We start from the raw sequence: 17,683 nt of genomic DNA, 5'->3' as shown, positions 1-17,683 counted from the left end.
ATTTCTTTTCTCTCAAGAAATAAGCCCTGGTAGAGGTTTTGAGTTAGATTTTCCCTACGTGACTAGGATGTCAACTTCCTGAATATAAGGACTTTCTCTTGTTCAAGTCTACATGTATAGTATCTAACACAGTCATTCACTGAAAGACTATATAATTGATTCAGTGTATCAGTGGTTCTCAAAGTATTGTTCAAGGACCCCTGAGGGGAGTCACTGGAACCCTTTCATGAAGTTAATACTAGTTTCATTGAAATACAAAGACTTTTTTTGCCTTTTTCACTTTCATTCTCTCATGAGCATACATTGATCTAAGATATTGCAACAGATTGAATGCAGAAGCAGATACCCAGCTTTGTTCTGTTTAAGGCAGACATTAATGACATTAGTGCTCTTTTCACTAATTATTTTTGTTTAGGAAAATATGGTATTTTTTTAGAGAAATATTTATGTTAACATATAACAGATTTGTTAATATTATGTTTAAGTAAATTAACACGTATTCTAAATAATTTCTATTTTAATTTCAATTACATTATATATCAATAGATAAAATTCACATGAACAAAAGCTCTTTGGAGTCCTTAGTAATGATGAGTGTAAAGGTTTGCTTGTTTTGAGATCTATAAACTTGGCTATAAACTCTAGTTCCAGTTCAGTAGTTTTAGAAAACAGAAATTTGAGATTTAAGTTAGCTCATAATTTAAACAGGAAATTGTGATTGACAGCAATACAATGCAAAAATGATATGTGACATTGGTTTGGGCTTAATAAATGTACTTTTTTATAGGTAATTGAAAGAAATAAAGTCATATTGGCTAAAAGACTTTATCTCAATGAAAAAGGCTGGAATAAATACAGCAAGCATCTTATCATACTGCTATCAACCAAGGTAAAGCTCAGTTGACTTAAGTTATTGGAAAAAGAGACTCCAAGTGTTGAGGGTTGAGATTGTAAGAGGGCTTTGCTAAGTTTATAGTTTTTTTTTTTTTAATATACTTTTATAATATTTATGCTTTATTGTGGATGGGATGAGAAGTCTAAGAAAAAGGTGAATAAAGGCATGTCTTTACATTTATCATCTATCCTAGTTAAATTAATTCACTTAAGTAACATTATAAATTTTTTATAAAGTTAGTCTATTTATATATTAGTGCTTAAAGTAAAAAAAAAAGTAAAAGTAGCTATTTTCCTTGAAATAGTTGCCATATTGCTACACTGATTTTGATGCATTTTATGGGAAAATTCAGTGAGTACATTAGTTAGAAAAGGAGATAAGTTGCATTTACCATGTTTCTACTGAGTCAAGTCTTTATTTTATAGATAAGAAAAACTTATCTCAAAGTAAATAATATCTCCCACAGTTACATAGCCAGCAAATGAGTAGGATTCACATTTGATTCTATTTGGCTTTGAAATTCCTATGTTTTCCAATGTACTGCACTGTCTTGCATGAAATTCCTATGGGAAAATTGGGCTCATCTTGTCCCTAATACTTTATGTATGACAGAAAATCACAGTTAAATGGATTTTGTAGCAATGTCACTGATGACATTTTGAAAAATGGATGTCTTTTCAATTTTTGATCCATTTTCTATGCTTGTCTCTAGTATTGCAATATAAATTATGACTTGGTATATGTTAATAAATGTTTGTTACATGAATGAATATAATTTTTGACTCTATGCTATTTATCTAGGACACTACAGACCTTTCAATGTTGCAGAAGTTGACACAGAAATGGAAAATCTTGATGAATAAATTAAAAGAGGAAGTAGACCAAACTGAAGCATCTGTAAAGCAGACATTGCAAGTTGTTAGGGAGAACTTAATCAAATGGCAGCAGTTCTTTGGAAATAGGTGGGTCTCTAAGAATCTAATTTTTCTCATTATGCAGTATTATGTTTGATAACTCAGTCTGATTTCCACACCCCACCCCAGTTCCCTTTTTCTTACTCTAAGCTTATAATTACTTTAACATTGATTTGGGGGAGGTAACCAGCAACTCTTACAAAGATTCAGTCTACTAGAACCTTTAACAATATTGGGTTTTTAGAGCTAAATATCTCTGTAGTCCATTCTGAATCCTTTACCCAACTGTTGCTGTTTCCATTTAAATCCAACTCTTTCTTTTCTGTAATCTCTTTTTAAAATCAAGTCAACCTATGTCTTTATGTGGATTCATCTGCAAATTTTATATTGTGCATATGTAGAGAGATGTAATCAGGGGGTGGAAGTTATAAGGAGACTGACTTTGATTGGATATCATATTTTGTAATCAGAGAAATGTGACAATGGAAGCGGCTGCCTATAAAGGAGTTAAATGTCGGCTGGATGATAAGCCACAGTCAACGTTAATGGGAATCTGTACTTTGGATACAGGCTGAACTCAGTGATTTCTAATGTTGTTTTTTTAAGTCTTATGATTTTTTTTTTTCTGTTGAGGAAATACATTTAGGTAACATTTCTATTTCTAATTGAGTTGAATGATTTGAGTTTTTCATACCCTCAAAGAGATTTCCCAGTCAGTAGATTTGGAAGATCTGGAAGCGGAAGCTGGTACATATGCAAGCTGGTTGCTGCTATCATGTGTTTATACTGTTTGTTGACATTAGCTGGGAGAGGAGCAGTGGCAGTGGTTATCTTCAGAAATTTCTTTATCAAAAGCTTTCTCCTTGTGAGACTTTAGAGAAATTAAAGTTGCCAGAAGTTGGGGCTACTGACTTAAATATTTGAGTCTAAATTATTCCTTAGGCTTCCTTACTACTTACATTGTTTTGACAATTGTATTCAACAGGAATTATTCTTACGATGGTTTAGTTCTGAATGCCTATGACCCTTTTAATACTATCTGGCTCATGGCCCAAAAATTTGCTTACTCAAGTTTGATTACCATACAGATTTGTACTTGTAAATTCAAAGATGAATGTGTATGAGAAGAAGGTATGGAAGGTATGCCTGAAAATTATTAAGGAGTAACACAATATTCTGTGGTAGATGTATTCATGATTTTCTTTGTTATAACTTGTTCTGAAACCCTTCTTTTGCTTTTTTTCCTTCTTTCAGTGGAAAAAGCAATTTACCCCATAAGAGAAATGTGTTTGAATCAGTTATTACAGACTTCAGACAACTGCACAAGGTAAGACTTTATTATAAACATCTTGGTAACTGAATTACTGGTTTAAACTTGCCACTCCACCTACAGTGGTATCACATCTCATCCTTTAAAAATGTCACACTAAGTTTTAAGAAAGAAAAGGAAAAACAATGATACTACAGGGACTTTAAAAAATATGCTTGGACCTCCCTAGTGATGCAAGGGGTTAAGCACAGCACTATGAACCAATCCATAGCCACTGCAGCATGAGTTCGATCCCAAGCCCACCAGGGAGCTATCCACATGGCGCAACAGACCTCTCCTGTCTCACCCACTGCTCCTCTCAGCATTGTGTTTCAGTCAGTCTGCCTGTTCTGTTCTCCACTCTATCTCTGCTGGATCCTCTCACCCCCCGCATCTCTGGCCTGCACCCCAGCTCTTGTATGCATAAATAAATAAATCTTTCAAAAAAAAAAAGAACTTGGGTACAGGCCAGAGGTACAGGGAGTGAGAGGACAGAATGGGGAGACAGAATGGGAAACAGAACAGGAGGATTGACTGAAATATACTGCTGAGGGGAGCAGTGGGTAAGTCAGGAGAGGTCTGCTGCACCACGTGGGTTGCCTCCTGGCTGGCCAGGGATCAAACTCATGCCTCAATGGCTGCGGATAGCTTCATAGGTTGCGTCTTAACCCCTTGCACCACCAGGGAGGCCCTGAACCTGTACTCTTAATACAATATACTGTATTGTAAACCTTGGTGTCTAATTGTTAATGCAATTAAAAACTAATAAAAAATAAAATCAGATCAGTATTCAAAAAGAATAAAAAATAAAAATATACATGATATTTTATTTTTAGTCCTATTTTAGTTTTTAGTTTTAGTGAATTTTATGTATATTTTACCACAATTTAAAAAAAGTTATTAGGGCTTCCCCTGGTGGCACAGGCGGTTGAGCGCTGTGCTGTGAAGCTGTCCACAGCTTCTGCAGCACCGGTTAGATTCCAGCCAGCCGGCGAGAGCCCCACATGGCGCAGCAGACCTCTCCTGTCATGCCCGTTGCCTCCCTCAGCAGTGTATTTTGTCAGTCTGCCTGTTCTGTTCCCCGCTCTGTCTCTGGTGAATCCTCTCACCCTTCTGCGCATATGACCTGTACCCCGATTCTTGTATAAATAAATAAATAAATAAATCTTTTTAAAAAAAAGTTATTAATTTAAAAAGTCCAATTTGTCCTCAAGGCAAAAGCCAAGTTCAGAAGAAGCACAAATATTACTTATGTGTGACAACTGGAGAAGAAAGCCAGAACTAACTTCACTGCATGCATGTGCATTTTCCGAATTTTTTTCCTAATGGTCCAACTTTATTTGACTCCAAAATCTGAAATAGAACTGAAAACCAAATATTAACTCTACTTTCTATTTATATGAATTTGACTATTCTAGGTATTTCATGTAAGTGGAATATAAAATTTGCCCATTTGTGATTGACTTACTTCCTTCTCCATATCTTCAAAGTCCACCCGTGTTGTAGCATGTGTCAGAATTTCCTTTCTCTTAAAAGCTGAATGATCCATGTATGAATATACCACAATTTGTTTATTAATCACTCTTTAAAAAGAGTGTGAAAAAGAGTTTGAACTTTGGAAATAGGTTTTATTAACGAATTATAAACGAATTATATTAACGAATTATATTTTATTAACGAATTATAAAAAGTATAGACGATACTGTCCAGAATGAATTTCAAACTTATGACATGATGAAGTCTCATTCAGATCTTAGAAAACCATTTGCTTTTCTCTTGGAATGATTTGAGCTGAATGTTCTTTGAATTGAAGATGTTTATTGTCTTATATACAAAAAATAACTATTTTAGTGATTATTTTTACTGTTTATCTGGCAATTTTGACATTGATAAAATTGAAAAAATACTTAGTAGAAATAATAATAACTTTTATTCTTTTTTTTAAGATTTATTTATTTATGCACACAAGAACTGGGTTCTGGGCCAGCGGTACAGGGCACTGGGGGTAAGAGGATTCACAGAGACAGAGTGGAGAGCAAAACAAGGATCTACTGAGATACACTGCTGGGGGAAGCAGCTGGTGAGACAGGAGAGGTCTACTGTGCCATGTGGATTAGCTCCCTGGCGGGAATCGAACTCATGCTCAGTGGCCATAGCTTGATAGCGCTGAGACTTTAACTTCCTGCACCACCAGGAAGGCCCATTAATTTTTATTCAAAAAGCACACTGCCAGACTGAAAGAGTTTTCCGTATTTTATCTTCTTTCATGGCAGCCACATGATATAGATTTTATAATCCCCATTTCAGAAATATGGAAATTGAAGTTTAGAAATATTAAGTAACTTATCTTTATTATCCATTAATGATAAGCGACTGAATCTGAATTTGAGTTCCAGTCTCTCCAACTCCAAAATCTTTACTTTTAATTGTTCTGCTACATTGTACCTGTATGGGTTATTCTTCTTGAAGGGTGGGTGATTTTTCTGGGTCACAAATATTGGCAAACTTTGTATATAAATTAAACTTTATTTTTCCACAAATATCTTTCGGTATGTCATGTGTAGGACCTGGACTTGGGATTAGACAGACAAATCAAACATGAGTAAAACACAATCTAAACACTCTAGAAACTTCCCAAGTCTAGTGGGGATCATGTAAACAGATATATTATGTCCTTATATACAAATAGTAATTAAACATACACAGTTCTCTGGATCTTATTTACCTATCACTAATTTTTTACCCCTAAAGAATTTAATATAATGACTTTCTTCTTGGTAAAATATGGATTATTTTATAGGGTTTCAAAATTAATTTAAATTCACTTTTATTTTAAAAATGAAATGTATGTCACCTACAATTTCTTCTCTAATGATAATAGGATGCAACTCCAAAATAATTTGAATCACTGGAAAATAAGGATCTGGGTAGATTTTGACGAACTCACTGGCGAATAATGTGCTAATTTCCTTCCCTCCCTCCCCTTTCCCTCTTTACTCTCTAGGTACTGCTGGAGGAAAAAGACAAGTATACTGGGGATAATCTATTGTCAAAATATGATTCTCTCAAGATTATTAAGCACTTACAGGAAAACTGGACGGATATTGGGTTTGGAATATTTAGTCGCCATAAAAGTATAGAAGGGGAGCTGCCATCAGAGCATCAGCATATGACTGAAATTATGAAGAGCATAGGAAAACTCTACAATGACCTGGAAATAAGGATAAATGGGGATAATGGTAAGAAAAAAATCGAAAGATTGCTTGATTCTATAAAGCAGTTCAATAATAGTTACCGTCAGTCCAATAATATTCAACTAAATCAAAATATACATATAATTTTAAAAATAAGTGAAATAAATAAAACATTGAACATCATTGTTGAGATGCAATTCATATATATATATATATATATATACACATTATAATCTATCTAAGTGTACAATTCAGTGTTTTTTAGTATATTCATAGATACGTGCAACCATCACCATCAACAATTTTAGGTTATTTTCATTAAAATAAAACTTAAAAGGAACCTATACCTTTTAACTATCACTTCCTTATTCTTCCATTCTTGTCCCAGTCTTATGTTTACTTTCTGTCTCTATAGATTTCCCTGTTTTGGACTTCCATTGAATGGAATCATATAGTACATTATCTTTCTCTGACATTGCATAGTGTTTTAAAGTTTCATCCGTTGTTTGGCATTTTTTAGTCCTTCATTAATTCTTATGACTCAATAGTATTCCATTATACGTATATATCATATTTTACTTATTTTGTCTGTTGATCTATTTCCATTTTTTGGCTATTATGAATAACACTGAAGTAAGCATTTGTTTACGTTTCTGCGTAGACATAGGTTTTCATTTCTCTTAGGTGTATACATATCCAGGAACAGAATTGCCTTTACGTGGTAACTCTAACGTTTTTAAGACTGTCACAATATTTTCAAAGACCCTGTATTATTTTATTTACTCACCAACAGTGTACGAGTGTTTCTGTTTTTTCACACCCTTGCCGACACTTGTTATCTGATTTTTTAATCCTAGTCAGACTAGTGGATATGAAATAATATCTCATTATAGTTTTGATTTGTTTTTCTGATACTTAATGATGTTGAGCATCTTGTAAAAACTTATTAGCCATTTGTGTTTCTTCTCTGAAGAATTGTCCAGATCCTTTTTTCATGTTCTAGTTGGGTTGTTTGTCTTTCTACTATTAAGTTGTATTTTTTGAAATATATTCTGGATACAAATACGTTTTCCAGATATATAACTGTAAATATTTTCTCCCATTCTGTGGATTGTCTTTCGTTTTCTTGATGGTGTTCCTTTGACGTACAAAGGTTTTAATTTTAATGAACTCCAATTGATATATTTCTCTTTTAGTTTGTGCTTTTGGTGAATATCTATGAATCCTTTGCCAAATACAAAGTCATGAAATTTATCCTATGTATTCTTCTAAGAGTTGTTTAGCTTTTGCTTTTTTGTTATTATAGATGGTTCATTTTGAGTTAATTTTTGTGTATCATGTCAAGTAAGTGTCCAATTTTCTTTCTTTCGTGTGTAGAGATGCAGTTATCTCAGTACCATTTGTGGAAAACATTTTTCCTTAATGGTTGACACCCTTGTCAAAAATCAGTTGACCATATGGTCAATCCTAGACTCTCTATTCCTTTGCTATATATGTATGCCCGTGTGCCAGGACCAAACTGGCTTGATTACTATTGCTTTGTAGAAAGTCTTAAAATCAAGAAGTATGAGTCCGCATTCTTTTTTCATAATTGTTTTAGCTCTTCTGGATCACTTGCAACTCCACAGGAATTTTAGAAACAGATTATTAATTTCTACAAGGAAATAAGCTTTAATTCTGACAGAGATTGAGTTGCATCAGTGGATCTGTTTGAGGAAGATTGGTGTCTTAACTATTACATCTTCCAATCCATGTATTGGGGTGTTTTTCCTGTTGTTTAGATGTTCTTTAGTTTCTTTCAACAATGCTTATGATATTCTGAGAAAGAGTTTTATACTTTTTTTTGCTAAATGCTTTTCTAAGTATTTTTTTTCTTTTTAATGTTATCCTGAATGTAGTTTTCTTTCCATTTTCCCTTTTAGACAGATCACATTTTAATTCATTTATTTATTTTAAAAGATTTATTTATTTATGCATACAAGAACTGGGTATAGGCCAAAGGTGTGGGGGATGAGAGGATTCACCAGAGAAAGAATGGGGAGCATAACAGGCAGATGTACTGAAATACACTGCTGAGAGGGGCAGTAGGTGAGTTAGGAGAGGTCTGCTGCGCATTGTGGGTCATCTCCCTGGCTGACTGGGGATTGAACTCATGCTGTAGTGGCTGGCAATAGCTTGATAGCACTGTCTTTAGCCCCTGTGTCACCAGGGAGGCCCTATTTTTTTAAAATTATGTTTATGAAGGTAAAGTAGATAGTCTTAAATGAAGAATTAGATGAGGGGCCTCCTCTCACCCCCCACATTTCTGGCCTAGACCCCAGTTCTTGTGTGCACAAATAAATTATTTGAAAAAATAAGAGAATTAGATGAAGTAGACCTACTAGACCTTTATAGGGCACTTCACCCCAGAAAGCTGAGCACATATTCTTCTCAAGTGAACACGGAACATTTTCTAGACAGACCACATGTTATGTCACAAAGCAGTTATGAATAAATTCATGAATTTTGAAATAACATCAAGTATCTTCTCTCATCACGAAAGTGTTAACTTGAAATAAATCATAAAAAGATAATAGGGGCCTCCCCTGGTGGCGCCGGCGGTTGAGCGCACCGCTGTGAAGCTGTCCGCAGCCTCTGCAGCGCAGGGTCGATCCCAGCCAGCCGGCGAGGGTTCCACATGGTGCAGCAGACCTCTCCTGTCTCGCCCACTGCTCCCCTCAGCAGCGTATTTCGTCAGTCTGCCTGTTCTGTTCCCCGCTCTGTCTCTGGTGGATCCTCTCACCCCCCACATCTCTGGCCTGCACCCCACCTCTTGTATGCATAAATAAATAAATCTTTAAAAAAAAGATAATAGGATAAACCTCTAATGTGGAGATTAAACAACACACTACTGAATGACTACTGGTTAATGAAAAAATCAAAGTAGAAAAAAAACCTGGAGACAAATGACAATGAAGACTTGACCTCCCAGAACCTCTGTCTAGTAGCAGAACAGTACTAAGATGGAAATATATACAATATAGGCCCACATCAAGAAATAAGAAAGAGTTCAAATAAATAATTTTACCATTATACCTTAAGGAATTAGAAAAAGAAGAACAGATAAAACCAAAAGCCAGTAGAAGGAAGAAAATTATAAAACTGAGAGCAGAAATAAGTGAAATAGAAGTTAAAAAAAAGTTCAAAGATCAATGAAACCAAAAGATGACTTATTTATAAAAGAAATATACAAACCTTTAGTTAAACTCACGGAAAGAGATAAAACTAATAAATAGAATCAGAGATTAAGAAAAGTTCCTACATACATCTCAGAAATATGAAGGATTATAAGAGACTATTATGAATGTCTTTATGCCAACAAATTGGAAATCTGGAAGAAATGGGGAAATTCTCAGATGCATACAGCCTTCCAAGACTAAATCAGGAAGAAATAGAAAATCTATTTAAGATCAATTATAAGCAAGGAAATTTAACCAATAATCAAATGTCTCTCAAAAAACAAAAGCCTGAGCCAGACAATCTCATAAGCAAGTTGTACCAGACCTTCAAAAAGGAACTAATACCTATCCTTCTCAAACTCTTCCAAAAAATTGAGGAAGAGGAAATGGTTCCAAACGTATTTTTGAGGCTAACATTACTCTGAAACCAAAAGTAGGGAAATCATAAAACAAGAGAAAACTGCAGAGCAATATCCCTAACTAGTCATTTTCTGTTTCTGTTATAGTAGCCCTCCTAATAGTTATGGGGTCATATTCCACTGTGATTTTGATTTAAATTTCTGTGATAATTAGTGATGTTGAGATTATCTGTGTTCTTTTAAAATAAATGATTATCCATATCATGAATACATACACACTTATATGTATTTTATATGTGTATGGGTAGAGACACACATATATGTGCATACATATGCATATATATAGTTTCATAAGCTTGAAGAGAAAATAGAGAACAGCTATACCAAGTTTTCACATGGGTGATTTGGTGAAGGTTGAACTGGCCACAGGGCCAAAGAGGGAGAGTAGGCAAGGTTCAAAGAAATTTTGGACCAAAGAGGAAAAGACTGGGCTTCATGCAATCATGTAAACAAATGTATTTATGCATAGACAATTAAATAAAATTATGACAATAGCAATTACTGTCTTCAGCTGTAAAACAACAAAATTGGGGTCTAAGGAATCAACAAAATATATGACATTTGAAAGTGACTTGGATGGGCTGATGTTCAGAAGCTTGGGTACTGATGAGAAGCCTCTGCTTCGTTAGAAAGGATTTTTAACTGATTTTTTATTATTTGTTCATGACATTAGTCTATAGCTAAAGATTAAAGTCTTTTCCTTTTGTGGACTTGAAGAATAAGACCATTTTATGCTTATGTTAGTACCTTTCTACATTTGCATTTGTCCATGTGAGATAATTTTGTTTCTCCCTAAAGAACTCTCTTTAGCATTTCCCATCATTTGGATTAGTTGATGACATCTCATAACTTTTATTTTCCTTTTTTATTTAAGTGATATTTTATCTGTGTTATATAGAATTTTCATTTTGGGGCAGTGTTCTTTTTCTACTCTATATTGTCTAGTATGTTAACATCTACTAAATTCTTCATTTTAATTTTGTATTTTTTAGTCTACAAATTTATTAACTTTAGGGTATCTAGTTCTCTGTTGAAATTCTCCCATATTTTCATGCAGTGATGTTTTTAGTCATAGTGGATTTTAAACTCCTTGCTTAATAACAGGGTTTTATCTGGTTCTCCTGTAGGTCTTTTTTTATTCTCTGTATTTTGTCTTGATTTTGAGTCAATTTTTTTTTGTATTCTTGACTATTTCTGATTGATGGTTGGATTGAGAAATTCCACAGATAATTTGAGATTGTGAATAATGTTATATTCTACAAGAATAACTTTACTTTTTCTTCTGGCTGGTCATTTAGGGTATGAATAGATCACCTTAATCCAAATAGGGACTAGGCTTAAATGAAGTATAGGTGTAGACTTTGTGAAGATTAGTCTGTTTTTTATCTTGTTTATAGGTGGACCTCTTGAATCTAGAAAACTTAAATAAGGGACCAGGAAAAAAGAATAACTATATGAAAGTAAAAATCAAAATCAACAAACAACTATGAACCAGAGATACTCTATGGGGGGGTGAGGTGAGGGGAAGGGAAGGATTGGGGTCAAAATAAGGGGGTTGCAATTGTATGGGGAATATAAAAAAAATTTTATATTAAAAAAATTAAATTAAATTAAATTAAAAAAAAAAGAATCCTTTCCAGAGCCTCCCCTGGTGGCGCAGCGGTTGAGCGCTGGGCTGTGAAGCTGCCTGCAGCCTCTGCAGCACTGGTTTGATCCCCGGTCGCCAGCGAGGGTCCCACATGGTGCAACAGACCTCTCTTGCCGTGCCCGCTGCTCCCCTCAGCAGTGTATTTCATCGTCTGCCTGTTCTGCTCTCCACTCTGGCTCTGGTGAATTCTCTCACCTTCCTCCACTTCTGACTGTGCCCAGTGCTTGTATAAATGAATAAATAAAATCTTCAAAAAAAAAAAAGAATCCTTTCCAGTAAACTTTCCCAAGCAATCTTGATCTATTGACCAGTACTGTTGTTCTCATAAAATTACTCCAGATGGAAAAACACAGTCTTAGTTATATAAGGCAGCAATAATACAGTTATAGATGGGATGACAGTACTTACCCATGAAAATACTTCATAGGCAGAGAAATTGTTTAAAATAAATTAAATCAAAGTGATGAATGATAGTGAAACTAATGGATCATTTGGGGTATTTTTTAAAAAAATCAAAGCTTACTGATAAAGGTAGTGAAAATATTTTCATCGAGGACAAGAAAAAGTTTGGTTTTTAATTATTGCTCTGCTAATTAATCTATGAGGTGGAAGCATTTTCATTTCTCAAGGTAAGATAAAAGTTTGAGAGGGTATCTTGTCATGATATCACAGTGAGTCAAAGATTAGGATCCAAACTCAATCCTTGTTCAGGCCTAATGAAAACCTGATCAATGACTTAAAAGTGACTCAAAAACTACGTTCTCATTTTTATTAACTATCCTACGATTATGAAGAAGTTAATCATCATTGTCTTCTTTACAGAATGACTTCATGTATCATGCCTTTTATAAAAACTGTAGTTCATAGTTTCTAGTTCTCAGCTGAGGAGACTTAAAATGTAAATTTCCATCAAAGAAATAGTCCATCAGTTAGAAAAGTACCAGTTTTGGGTCTCCCTGGTGGCGGGAGGGGTTAAGTCTCAGCACTATGAAGCTATCTGCAGCCACTGCAGCAGAAGTTTGATCCTCGGCCAGGAAACTAGCCCATGTGGTGCAGCTCTCTCCCTCACTCCTCCCCTCAGCATTGCATTTCAGTCGATTTGCCTGTTCTACTTCCCATTCTGTTTCTAGTGAATCCTCTCACCCTCACACCTCCACACCTCTGGCCTGTACCCCAGCTATTTTATGCATAAATAAATCTTCAAAAAAAAAATACCTGTTTTACAATGTTTATTCACTAAACATTTAGTTAGGAACTACCCTGCTAGACAAGCTGTAGGACAACAAAAAGATGAAAAATGGTATGCCGCAGGCCCATTAGTATTTTATCACTTTTTTTAAATAGTAGAACTCTAATATTTCTAAACGTTAATGCTGTTCTCATTTTTTTAGGTATCTCTAAAATTATCCCAAATTTGCTTAGCTCTCTTGACACGCATTCTTTCAAGTTGGAGAGCACACTGGAGTTTCCTGAAATGCATCATGAAGAACAGGAGGGACTTATTGAAAAAATTAATGAAATGAAATCTCAGGTGGATGCATTGCTGTGCCTCATTGATGCTCTTCCACAGTGCATGAATGCGGATTCTGGCTTGTAAGTTCCCATAAGTCTCTTTCTTGCAGATTTATTTCTCTTCTAGCTTCATTTAAATATAATGAAGATATCACACAAGTCACCCTTTTAAAGTATACAATTCAGTGGTTTTCAGTGTATTCATAGATATGGGTAGCTGTCACCATCATCAATTTTAGAACTCTCATCACCTTAAAATGAAGCCTCATATTCTTTAGCTCTCACCTCACTATTCTCCAACCCCACCCAACCCCTAGTCCTAAGCAACCACTAGCCAGTTTTCTATTTCTGTTGATTTCCCTGTTCTTGACCTCTCATATGAAAATAATCATATATTATGTGGTCTTTTGTGATTGATTTCTTTCACAGTTCATCCATGTTGTAGTACTTTGTTGCATGTTTGGATATACCACATTTTGCTTATCCATTTATCCACTGTTGGGAGCGATGGTTTATTTCCATCCTTTGAATTTTATGAGTAATGCTGCTCAAAACATTCATGTACAAGTGTTTTTGTGTGAACACAAAAATTCTCATTATTCTTGGGTATAGGAATAGAGTTATTGGTCATCTGGCAACTCAGTCTTTAACAAATTGAGAAATAGTCAGTGTATTTCCCAAAGCATTTTTGGAAAAGCTACACCACTTTACTTTCTCACCAGCCATGTTTGAAGGTTCTGACTTTTCCACATACTTGCCAATACTTACCAAATTTTCTTATTCTAGTTATCCTAGTGGGTGTGAAATAATATCTTTTTTTCGTGACTATGATGTGCATTTCCATGATGACTAATGATGTTGAACATCTTTCTGTGTGCTTATCAGTCATTTGTATATCTTTTTTGGAGAAATGCCTATTCAGATCATTTGCCTTTGAATTTTTGTCATTTTATTATGAGTTGTAAAAGTTCTTTATATATGTTGAATATAACTCCCTTTCAGATTATTTTGAAAATATTTTCTCCCATTCTATAGAGTGTCTTTTTTGATGGTATCCTTTTAAGTAAAAAAGTTGTTAATTTTGATGAAGTGCGATTTTTCTGTTTTTGTTTTTGCATATTTAGTGTCATATCTAAGGATCCTTTGCTAAATCCACGGTCATGAAGATTTACCTTTAAGACAGTCATAGTGTTTATTCTTATGTTAAAGATCTTTTTTTAGTTAATTTTTATATATGATGTGAAATAAGGGTCCATCTTTATTCATTTTGGGTAGATTCTCAGTTTCAGCACCATTTGTTGAAAAGACTGTTCTTTCTCTATGGTCTTGGAATCTTTGTTGAAAATCAGCTGGCCATAGGCTTAGTGTTTTGTTTCCGAATTATGAGTTCCGCCCCATTGGTCTGTATATTCATTCTTGTGTCAGTACCACCGTCATGATTAAAGTTGCTCTTATAGTAATTTTTTTAAAGATGTATTTATTTATGCATACAAGAGCTGGGGTGCAAGCCAGAGGTGTGTGTGGGGAGGGGAGTGAGAAGATTCACCAGAGACAAAGTAGGGAACAGAACAGGCAGATTGTCTGAAATACACTGCTGAGGGGAGCAGCTAGCGAGTCAGGAGAGGTCTGCTGCACCATGTGGGTAGCTCCCTGGCTGGGGATCGAACTCGTGCAGCATCCGCAGTGGATAGCTTCATAGGTTGCTTCTTGACCCCTTGCACCACCAGGGAGGCCCTATAGTAAGTTTTGAAATCTGGAAATGTGAGTTCTACTTGATTCTTTTTCTTCAGTACTATTTCAGTTGTCCTGGGTACTTTGCAATTCCATGTGAATTTTGTTTTTTTTAAGATTTATTTATTTATGCATACACGAACTGGGGTACAGGCCAGAGGTGCAGGGAGTGAGAGGGTTCACCGGAGGCAGAGTGGGGAACAGAACAGGCAGACTGACTGAAATACACTGCTGAGGGGAGCAGCAGGAGAGACAGAAGAGGTCTGCTGTGCCATGTGGGTAGCTCCCTGGGGGGCTGGGGATCTAACTCTTGCTGCAGACAGTGGATAGCTTTACACTGTTGTGCTTAAACCCTTGCACCACCAGAGAGGCCTACCATGTGAATTTTAGAATCAGATTTTCAATTTCTACAAAGTCAGCCGGAACTCTACATGGGATTATGTAGAATGTGGTATTAGATTGAGGAGTGTTGTCATTTTATTTTTTCATTTAAAAACTTTATTTGTATATTAAAACATTGTGCATTCCAATAATTAAAATCATTTGAACAAAAAAAAAGGCACTCTGATTAAACTGCATTTTACAGCCTGCAGGACACTTTGGACCAACATATTTTTACTGTAGATTTCACTGTCATCCCATCAGCTTCTTCCTTCACCAACATGCAAATTCTTCCCCTTCCCCACAGCCTGACAGGCAGATGGGAGAGGCAGGCTTTTTTCTGCATCTATTAAGATGATGATATGATTTTGGTTTTTGCTCAGTTGCTGTCTTATATTAGTTGACTTTTGAATATTAAACCAACTTTGCATGCCTGGGATAAGTCCCACTTGGTTATAATATATGATCCTTTTTATATGTTGTTGAATTAAGTTTACTGGTATTTTGTTGAAGATTTTTTTATATCCGTATTCCTAAGAGATACTGGCTGTTTTCTTCTGCTGTCTTTGGTGATAATTGATTGGGAAAATACTGACTTTAGAAATGAGTTGGAAGCATGTCTTCCTCTATTTTTTGAAAGACTTTGTGAAGAAAATATGTTAATTCTTTGACTAAGGGAGGATTTAGCAATGAAGTAATCTCTGGGTACTGATTCAGTCTCTTCACTTGCTATGGATCTGTTCATGTTATTAATTTCTTCTGGAGTCATTTTGGTTTGTATCTTTCTAAAAATTTGTCCATCTCCTTTATCTAATTTTTTGATATTACTGTTCAGAATATTCCTTTATAATTCTTTTTATTTCTGCAAGGCCAGTGGTAACATCCACTCTTTCATTTCTGAACCATTAATTTGAGGCTTCTCTGTTTTTCTTGGTTAATTTAGCTAAATGTTTGTTAATTTTGTTGATATTTTCAAAGAATCATCTTTTCATTTTATGATTTTTGCATTATCTGTGTTATTAATTTCCACTCTATTCACTATTTCCTTCCTTTTGCTTTTTGAGGTTTAATTAAGGTGGACTATTAAGTTATTGATTTTAGATCAGTTTTTCTTCTTAATACAGTCATTTATAAGTTCCCTTCTAAATACTTCTTTAATTGCATTCTGTAAGTTCTCAAACAATTGTCGACACCTAACTTCACTAGGTCCAGCCAGATTAAACCCTTTGTTTTAGCTGATAATTATTCTTACACTGTAGGTATGTCACCTTTCTTTATTTTACTTGATTTTTCCTTCAGGGTATCCCGAGAACATATATTTAGCACGATTCAACAATGGCTTTTGAAGATAGGCACTGAGATTAACAATGGTAACATTGAACTTCAGCGCCACGTATGTACTTGTAGGAAATTGTAAAGCTATATTTTGCCTTGGCTGGGAGTTTTCTTCAAGGAAAACCCAGGCCATCCCTTCCAATTGAAGCAGTAGGGTGGGAGGGAAGAATGGGAACTTAAAATTACCAAATGATTTTCAGTGGATTTTTTTTTAAGATTTATTTTTATTTATGCATACGAGAACTGGGTTATAGGCCAGAGGGATGGTAGTAAGAGGATTCACCAGAGACAGAGTGAGGACCAGAACAGGCAGATACACTGAAATACACAGCTGAGGGGAACAGCAGGCAAGACAAGGAAGGTCTGCTGCGCCATGTGGGTTAGCTCCCTGGCCAGAGATCGAACTCATGCCACAGTGGCTGGTGATAGCTTGATAGCACTGAGATTTTAACCCCTGCACCACAAGAGAGACCTGAATTTTCAGTGGATTTTTAAATTGAGTATGCCCTTGCCTCTGGAATAAGTTTTAGAGATGATCAAAATGTTTTGAGTTCAAATTATTATTATTCTCTACTCAGTATATTGATTCCTTCATTCCACCCTCAGTAGTATTAATCTGGAATGTGACCATTTTCATGTAACTTTGAAATTAACATATCTTTTCGTTTAGTTCCATTATCACAATGTCAAGGGAGTGGGCTTAGGACCCTTCAGCCTGATCTCACCCTGCAACAACACAGGCAGATAAGCCACTGTTCACTGCTCCACACACTGTAAATCAGAGGGATTGAGGGATCCTGCCAAGCTAGGAAAAGGGCTCTTGAGACTCAGATCAAGATTGAAAAGAGGACTCCACAGACACCAATGAGGGCAGGCAAGGAGTTAGCATTTATTGATTAGAGAAAGAGCAAGGAAAGAGAACTCTGGGGAGACTTCTCTGGGTATGAGAGAGACTTACTCAGGTGCCAGGGCAAGGGGTCTATAAAGATTTTAGGACTGGGGTTTGACAACAAAGGAATTAAACTTTGTTGGCTGAGAAAGAGAAAGCAGACTTGGCTATAGTGCATTTATTGTTGCTCATTGTGCACCAATCATTTACAACTGAGGGTTGGTGGTGAGGCGGCAGT

At 35.4% G+C, this 17,683-nt stretch overlaps 1 protein-coding gene across 4 annotated transcripts in view; it reads left to right on the top strand.

Moving 5' to 3' along the window:
- AXDND1 (axonemal dynein light chain domain containing 1) overlaps window positions 1-17,683 on the top strand; it is a 73,109-nt gene that overhangs the window by 29,979 nt on the left and 25,447 nt on the right. For all 4 annotated transcript variants that reach the window (XM_037506379.2, XM_037506380.2, XM_037506382.2 and 1 more), the window contains 6 exons: window positions 788-889; window positions 1,697-1,857; window positions 3,064-3,136; window positions 6,123-6,357; window positions 12,989-13,190; window positions 16,521-16,614. In XM_037506379.2, coding sequence (XP_037362276.1) covers window positions 788-889; window positions 1,697-1,857; window positions 3,064-3,136; window positions 6,123-6,357; window positions 12,989-13,190; window positions 16,521-16,614 — 867 coding nt within the window. The remainder of the gene's footprint in view (window positions 1-787; window positions 890-1,696; window positions 1,858-3,063; window positions 3,137-6,122; window positions 6,358-12,988; window positions 13,191-16,520; window positions 16,615-17,683) is intronic.

This window comes from Talpa occidentalis, unplaced genomic scaffold (assembly GCF_014898055.3).
Source record: "Talpa occidentalis isolate TD23 unplaced genomic scaffold, MPIMG_talOcc4v2.1 talOcc4.12, whole genome shotgun sequence".
NCBI classification, from domain to species: Eukaryota; Metazoa; Chordata; class Mammalia; order Eulipotyphla; family Talpidae; genus Talpa; species Talpa occidentalis.
Note: the sequence above shows the minus strand (reverse complement) of the source record. Positions and strands in the feature narration are given on the sequence as shown.